The sequence below is a fragment of the Enhydra lutris genome, unplaced genomic scaffold, assembly GCF_002288905.1.
Source record: "Enhydra lutris kenyoni isolate GAN:26980312 unplaced genomic scaffold, ASM228890v2 scaffoldscaffold14, whole genome shotgun sequence".
Taxonomy (NCBI): Eukaryota; Metazoa; Chordata; class Mammalia; order Carnivora; family Mustelidae; genus Enhydra; species Enhydra lutris.
This window is the reverse complement of record NW_019154098.1, coordinates 1,711,500-1,719,478: the sequence shown is the minus strand read 5'-3', so window position 1 is coordinate 1,719,478 and position 7,979 is coordinate 1,711,500. Positions and strand designations below refer to the sequence as shown.

General features: G+C 63.7%; 1 protein-coding gene across 1 annotated transcript in view; it reads left to right on the top strand.

The window, feature by feature from the left end:
- The window catches only part of LOC111146581 (adhesion G protein-coupled receptor B1), a 63,587-nt gene that overhangs the window by 17,966 nt on the left and 37,642 nt on the right, over positions 1-7,979 (top strand). The window contains 4 exon segments of the mRNA XM_022502194.1: positions 1,296-1,439; positions 1,892-1,967; positions 2,114-2,216; positions 3,199-3,242. Coding sequence (XP_022357902.1) covers positions 1,296-1,439; positions 1,892-1,967; positions 2,114-2,216; positions 3,199-3,242 — 367 coding nt within the window.

Here is a 7,979-nt window from a genome sequence, read left to right as displayed (position 1 = left end):
GACCCCACGGCCCAGGCCCGCACCCCACGGACCCCACGGCCCAGGCCCGCACCCCACGGACCCCACACCCCAGGCCCACACCCACATTCACACACACACACACCCTGCACACTCCCGCACACACTGACACCCTCACACGCACACACTCACACACCCACACTCGCACACTCACCCACACACTCACACACCCACACCCACACACTCACAGCACACACTTGCATACCCACACCGCACACCAACACGCCACACACCCACATTCACACACGCACACACCCTGCACACACCCCCACACCCACAAACCCACACCGCACACTCACACCCCACGGGCCTGCACATGCACTCACCCTTGCCCTTCTGGTTCCTATATACCCCCCACTTCACACACCCCACCCAACCCCATACCCACACGCCCCATATCCACACCAGTGGCCCACATACCCCATATCCTGAATTCAGGGCCCTCAGCGAGAAGGGCCCCATCTCTGTCCCCAGGTCCTCCTAGATGGAAGGTGCCCTGGTCCCCAGAATGGACCATGCAGGGGCAAGGAGGGCATAGCCAGGTAGCCAGGCGCGGAGGGGCTGAGGGAGTGTGGGCAGGGGCCCCATGAGAGCACGGGGTGGGTGGAGGTGCAAACTGGCTGCCTGTGCTGGGTTTCTCCTGGGGCCAAGGCTGCAGAGGTGGGCGAAGGCCAGGTGGGCCAGCGCTGTGGGCGGAGGCTGTGGGCTCCTGAGCCCAGTCCTTCCCCCACACCTAGTGAGGGCAGGCCGTGGGGTGCTGGGAGAGGGGGCATGGCGTCCACCTGACATTGGCAGGCTTGGGGGGTTGGGGACACTGGGACCCCCACCCAATCCCATGCTCCCAATCCCGTGTGTGCCACCTTGCCCCCCACCTTGCCTCCAGGGACACCCTGGGGGTGGGGTCTGTTCTTTTTTGTGGAGCAGGTGGGGAGGGGGCTGGGCTCCAGCATCCCAGGGAGGAAGGGGGGGCCACTAAGGTGACAGTGCTCCAGGGGGACCCCTCCATGGCCACAGACCTGACCGCAGAAGCTGCCTTTGACCCCTGTGGGGCCATGGGGGCTGAGTCAAAGCCTGGGTCCTCACCGTGGCAGGGCGCTCCTGCTGGGGCCGGGGTGGGGGGTGCGTCCTTCGAGGGCTTGGAAGAGGCTGGAAGGTTGCCCAGGTTGGGGCCCCTTCTGAGCCGCGAGCTCCCCAGGGCCAAGGCTCCTAGTTGCACAGCTGCCCTCTCTTCGTCTATCTCTGTCCCTGTTGTCTCTGGGCTGGTCCGTCTATTCCAGTCCTCAGCATCCATAAGCTCCCGGCCAGCGGGGCCACAGACATCAGCTTCCCCATGAAGGGCTGGCGGGCCACGGGCGACTGGGCCAAGGTGCCGGAGGACAGGGTCACGGTGTCCAAGAGCGTCTTCTCCACGGGGTTGGCAGGTGAGGAGCCCCAAGCTGCGGGAGGGGCCCTCATCGGAGACTCAGGCCCGGGGTCCGAGGGCTCACCCCCCAGGAGCTTCCTTCTGGAGTCTGGCCTGCTGCCTCAAGGGCCAAGGGCAGCCTTCACCTCTTCTCCATGTTCCTGAGGTCACCCCCTCCTCTAGGAAGCCCTCCCGGCTCTTCCTGCTTTTGGAAGAGCCTAGGCGACCTTTGCTGAATGCTCCCGAGGACCGCGGGGAGGGAAGGGCCTCGCCTGCCCCCCCAAGCCCTCGGGGTCACTTCAGGGGACCCAGACCGCCACCCCAGCTCTCCAGCCACAGTGCTGTGTGTGTGATGGGGGTGGACATGACCAAGGAGCCTGGGCCTCCTCCCGGGGACGTGCCCTTCCCCGCACTGGAGTGAGGCCCCGGCTGTGGCAGGCGGGAGAGGGTGACCGCGGTGCCCCCTTCCAGAGGCTGATGACTCGTCTGTGTTCGTGGTGGGCACCGCGCTCTACAGAAACCTGGGCAGCTTCCTGGCCCTACAGAGGTGGGACGCTCGGCCGGCCTGGAAGGGACATGGCATAGTGGGGGCGCGGGCCAGCGGGAGGCACTCCGGGGAGGGCCTGGGAGGGGAAGCCTGGCCCTTGCGTCCCCGCCCCCCACCGCCCCCGACACCTGCTGGCTCTGTCCCAGGAACACGACCGTGCTGAACTCCAAGGTCATCTCTGTGACAGTGAAGCCCCCGCCACGCTCCCTGCTCACGCCCTTGGAGATAGAGTTCGCCCACCTGTATAACGTGAGTGCCATGCACAGGGCCACGCAACTCCCCCACCTGCTCCATGGAGGGCCCGTGGCCTTCGTGGGTCTCACTTTAGCCTGCTGCTCGCGTCCCTGCACGATGGAGGGGGAAACAGGCCCAAGAGGTGTGGTGATCTGCTTAAGCTCACACGGCGGGGGACGCCGGAGGCAAACCCCAGCCCACTTCTGTAGCCACTGCCCGGTCTCTGTTCCACTTGGTTTCCTGGGGAAGAGCCATCCCCTTCTGAGAAATGAGTCTGTCCCGGGCCTCACAGTCCCACTGTGCCCTGCTCCTTGGGGCTCTCTGTCAGGCCTCAGAGGACCCAGGGCCAACGTGCCCTTTGGACCTGCTGAAAGCCAGGAAGCCAAGAGTGTGAGCCGATCCATTACCCACCCAGGACTGAGCAGTGCCACATCTCGAACCCAAGGCCAGGGTCATGACGAGAACTGGCCCTGATCTGTCCCACTGTGTGGCCTCGGGCGAGTGGCTCAGCCTCTCTGTGCCTGGGCTCTCCCCTCGTAGATGGGAGCCACAGGCTTGGTCTCCACCAAGAGACCAAGTTGTTCCCACCAGCACTCGGGGTGCACGACCGCTCCAGGGTGACCAGGACCCCTGCTGCTCTCCCTCCACAGGCCTGCAGGACAGGGTCTGTTGAGGCCCCGCCTATGCCCACCCCACAGGACCCCGTGGGAGGGGGCAGTCTCCCCAGCACGCTGGACTGGCTGCCCGGGCCCCTGACATGGGCTTCAGCCATCATTGCCCAGCCCCACTTGGGGAGGGGACGAGAGTGGCTTGAGAGCGGGGCTAGTCCCTTCCCCTCTTTGGGCCTCAGTTTCCTCCTCCTCATGCTCCTTCTCTGGGGGCGACAGCAGAGTCAGAATGCCCACCTAGCAGGACTGTGAGTGGCCCCGGCGGTCACCCTAGGGCGGGCCTGGGGCAGGGGGGCGCATGACCCTGACTCCTCCCCACTCTCTCCCAGGGCACCACCAACCAGACCTGCATCCTGTGGGACGAGTCGGACGTGTAAGTTCACATGGACTTTGTGGTCTCAGGGCCTCTAGGGTGGGCTCAGGGGTGGCTGGCCCATGGAGAGGGGTGTGGTTTCAGGTTTGAGACCATGACCTCCCACCCATCTGTGTCTCACGTGACCCCTCCCTGCCCAGGTCTGGCTCTGAGGCAGCTTGGAGCCCACCCAGCCCGCCTCTGGCCCCTCCCAGGAAAGAGCTGGGCAAAGGCCCCAAAGTGGGAGCAGCCTCCGGAGAAGGAGGGTCAGAATGCTGGAACCAGGCGGGGGCAGTCTGAATCCGGGGGAGGGGTGAGGCCTTCCCTGTTGGGGAGGGTGTGGTCAGAGGGCGGCCATCATTGTCACTACCCGTCCCTCTCAGCGCTGGCGTCAGCATCCCTGAGGCATCCCTGCACCCCTTCCGCAGGCCGCCTGGCAGTGTGAGGTGCGCCCCCCGGCCCTCTGAGCCTGGTGGGCATGCTGCAGACCCCCTGTGCTTGGGGTGGGCAGTGATGAATGTGTCCTGGGAGGGCGGGAAGGCTCCCGTGGCAGCTGATTGTCGAGACAAGCTCGCCTGGCAGAGAAGGGCATGGAGGCAGAAACACAGCTTGAGCACAAACATGGAATTTGGATGGCACATGAGGCATGTGAGGTGTGGCCAGGAAGAGCAGGTGGCTGGAGGACAGGCAAGATGGGGCAGGTCTGTGGGGGCTGTTGTGTCAGGAGCTATGAAAGTTATTGGGATGGGATCAGCATCTACCCATCCATTCAGCCCCATCCATCCACACCAATCCACCCACCCACCCATCCATCCACCATCCATCCATCCACCCCCATCCATCCACATCATCTATCCACCCCCATCCATCCACCCATCCATGCACACATCCATCCACCCATCCACCATCCATCCACCATCATCCACCATCCATCCATCCATCCATCTACCCACCCACCCCCATCCATCCATCCTCATCCATCCACCCCCATCCATCCATCCATCCATCCATCCATCCATCCATCCATCCTCCAGTGATTACCAACCACAGAGAAGGCAGTTGCCTATCAGGTTTTGTCCTCAGCCTTGTCCTGTCCACACTGAGGAGGGACAGTAAAGCAGGAATATGCAGATTCCTATGAAAGCGTCAGCTCATGCCACATGGCAAGAAGTGGAGCCAGATGGATCTGGTGATAGGTGACACTTGTGGCAGGTGGGGTCAAGTGCCTTTTAAAGCAGGTTCATGGAAGCCTCTCTGAGGGACGAGGTTTGAGCAGAGGCCTGAGTTAGCACATGCACTGGAGACAAGCACTGCGGCAAGGGACAGGCGGCCCCAGGCTCTATTCGGAGGCTAAGCGGAGCCATTGGGCAGATTCCACTGGCCTTTACCGGCTCTGGGCTGGGAGAGGGCTGGCCGGCCTGCTGCCCTGGCAAGTGGCCCTCTGTCTTTGGTTGCTGTCCTGCTTTTCTCTGGGTTTTACAAGCAGCATAACCTCTTGGTATAAAATGGGGTGTCTGAAAAGAGTGATGGCCGAAAGAACAAGGACGCAGGCCCACATGCTTGCGGCGTCCTGGCCGGCCCCTCTGAGTCCCCATTCCCAGGCAGCCGGGCTGAGCTGTGGCTTTTGGTCTGTCCATCTGGCCCTTCCCCGACCCCCCAGGGGCTGTCCAAAGGCTGCCCGCAGCCCTGGGCCACACGGGTCACCCCTACTGGAGGGCCCTCCTCTTTCTCCTGACGGCTCCACCCTCATTTCTGATAGTCTCCTTGCCGGCCAGTCCTGGGACCATGTGAAGCTCTTGGAAGCAAATTGGTTTCCAGAGAGGCGGGCTTCATCCCCTTTGCCTTCCCTGCGCAGCAGCTGCGAGAGCTCCGGCTGGGCCAGCACGTCCTGCTCACCACCCCAACATGCCCCGCCCACCCACAGTCCCCTCTGGAGGCACGGAATGGCTGAAGTTCCTGTACCTGGGGGCCCAGGGCCCCAAGGACAGAAGGAAGGGGCCAGCAACTGTGCCGTGTCTGCGACGTGCCCCAGGTGGCATCCGCATGCGAGCTCCCTGGTTGGCCCTGGGCAGGGCCCCGGGAGGCTGACTGCACTGTTGTTGCTGCCTTGGAGAAAGCCGGGCCGCCTATGAGTCTGTGACTCAGTGGGACTCTCCGGAGGGGGGACGGAGGGATCCAACCCGTGGCTGGGTAGCCCGGGGCCCACGGGGGAGGGTCTGAGACTGGGGTGCTGTGGTAGAGGGACCTGGCTGTGTCCCCCATACCCACCCCTATTCGGTGCTGGATACGTCCCTTCCACGGCCAGGGTGGGGGCGGCTCCTCACCCCACGAAAGGGCGCAGAGGAGCCCAGGGTTTCCTAGATGATCGGACAGAGGGTTCAGGTACAGGGCCGCAAGTCTGCTTCCACCTGTGACCCAGGAGCTGAGTCTGCTGGCGTGGACCTGTGGGGGGTGGTGAGAAAGGGTGTCACATGTGTGCAGAATTGTGGGCGGGTGTTTGTGGGAGAGGGAGGCAGGGACCACCCAATGAGAAATAGTGATTTTCCATCCTTGACTGTGATCCCTGAGCCCCGTCTGTGGCACTGACTGTGATCCCTGAGCCCAGTCCTGATCGCAGATGGAGTGCCTTGACCCCAGTCACCTGCTGAGCCCTGATCTCTGGTCACCTGCTGACCCCTTTCCCCAGTCACACCCTGAGCCCTGACCTTTATCAAATACTCAGCCCTGACCCTGGTCCCACTCTGAGCCCTGACCCTGGTCACTCATTGAGCCCTGACTTTGGTCACACTCTGAGTCCTGATCCTGGTCACACACTGAGCCCTGAGCCCTGGTCACACTCTGAGCCCTGACCCTGGCCCCACGCTGAACCTTGATCCTGGTCACACTCTGAGCCCTGACCATGGTCATACACTTAGCCCTGATCCTGGCCCCACGCTGAACCCTGATCCTGGTCCCTCTCTGAGCCCTAATCCTGGTCACACACTGAGCCCTGACCCTGGCCCCATGCTGAACCCTGATCCTGGTCATGCTCTGAATGCTGACCCTGGTCACACACTGAGCCCTGACCGGTGACACTCTGAGCCGTGACCCCGGTGACACTCTGAGCCCTGACTCCGGTTACACGCTGAGCCCTGACCCCAGTCACACGCTGAGCCCTGATCCCTGGTCACACTAAGCCCTGATCCTTGTCCTCCTCTGAGCCCTGACCCTGGTCACACACTGGGCCCTGATCCCAGTCACACTCTGAGCCCTGATCCCGGTCACACATTGAGTCCTGACCCTGGTCACACTCTGAGCCCTGACCCCGGTCACACTCTGAGCCCCGACCCCAGTGACACGCTGAGCCCTGACCCCGGTCACATGCTGAGCCCTGACCCCGGTCACACGCTGAGCCCTGACCCCGGTCACATGCTGAGCCCTGCCCGTGTGTCTTCTCTGGAACCTGTTCAGGCCGCTCACAGATGATCACATGAGTGTCACGTGCTTACCAGGCCACCTCCTCTTCTAGACACATGCGACAGTTGGCCACGTGACGTGCTCGTCTTAGAAATACTGAGTCAGAGGCTCCCGCCCACAGCACAGACCCTCCACCGGCCTCGCCCCCAGTTACACACACATTTCTACATGAAGCCTCAACACCCACACTCAGCGGCTCCGTTAACTCTGGTTCCTGACAGCTCCCTGGAGCCCCCCTCGCCCCAGGCGCCCACATTATGCGGCCGAATCCCCCTTCCCAGCCGCAGACCCTGACGGCTCCAAATCCCGGGCTGACCTGACCGTGGCTCGGTGCCCCGCCCCCCAGCACTGCAGCAGCCTGGCCCTGGCGGGGAGGCCCGGGGAGCAGGGGTGTTAGGGAGGGAATGGGGGTTCTGCAGAACTCCCAGCTGTGCAGGAGGGTAGGTGGAGGATGGGGTGCAGAGGATAGACTGCTGGGTGACAGAGCTGATGAGGGCCCGGAGCCCGTCCTGGGCCCCAGTCTTGTGGTCCCAAGAGGCCAGCTCCTGGCATCTCCCTCACGGCAGCCGCTGAGTTAGAACCTAGAAGTCAGAGCTGGTAAGATTCTGGGAGACCATCTGCTCTGCTCAGCTGGGACCCTGTGTGCAGGTGGGGGGCAGGGACTCCCCGCCAGCACGCCTCCTGGGATGCCCGAGTTTTGGGGGGAGGTGTGCTGGGGACCAGCCCCGGGAGGGCCCCGGGACCCACACCCACATGGGCTGCGGAGCCTCTGACAAGCCCTCCCGGCTTGGGGGTTTCTCCCCCTGGGTGGCTCTTGGCATCTTTACTCTGGTGAGCTGAGCCAGCGGAGCGGACGCCAGGACGGGCTGCCGGAGGGATGGCGTCCTGCACGCACCTGAAGCCCGACCCCGCTCCAGGCTCTTCAGACATGCCTCCTTGACTCAGGAGGGCTGCTGTCTGCAGAGCAGCAGGCCCGGGAGGCTGCCCGGACAGGCCCTGCCACCCAGGGACGGGCGGGACCCAGGCTCTCCCCTCCCCTGGGGCCCCTGCCCCAGTGTGTGTCCCAGTCCCTCTAAGAGCCTTGCCCCTATCCTTGGTTTCCTTGGAGAGGGCGGTGAGGGGCAGGCTGAGGGGAGGGGGAGCGGAAGGGAGAGTTGGCAGGGTCCCTAGGTCCCTGTCAGCGGCTGGGAGCCAGCCGGAGTCCTCCCACTAAGGCTGGTTTCTGATGGGGGTAGAGGAGGCAGGCAGAAGGGAGATGGGAGAGGGCGGCCAGTTCCCCCCTCCGCACCCCCTGCAGCCCTG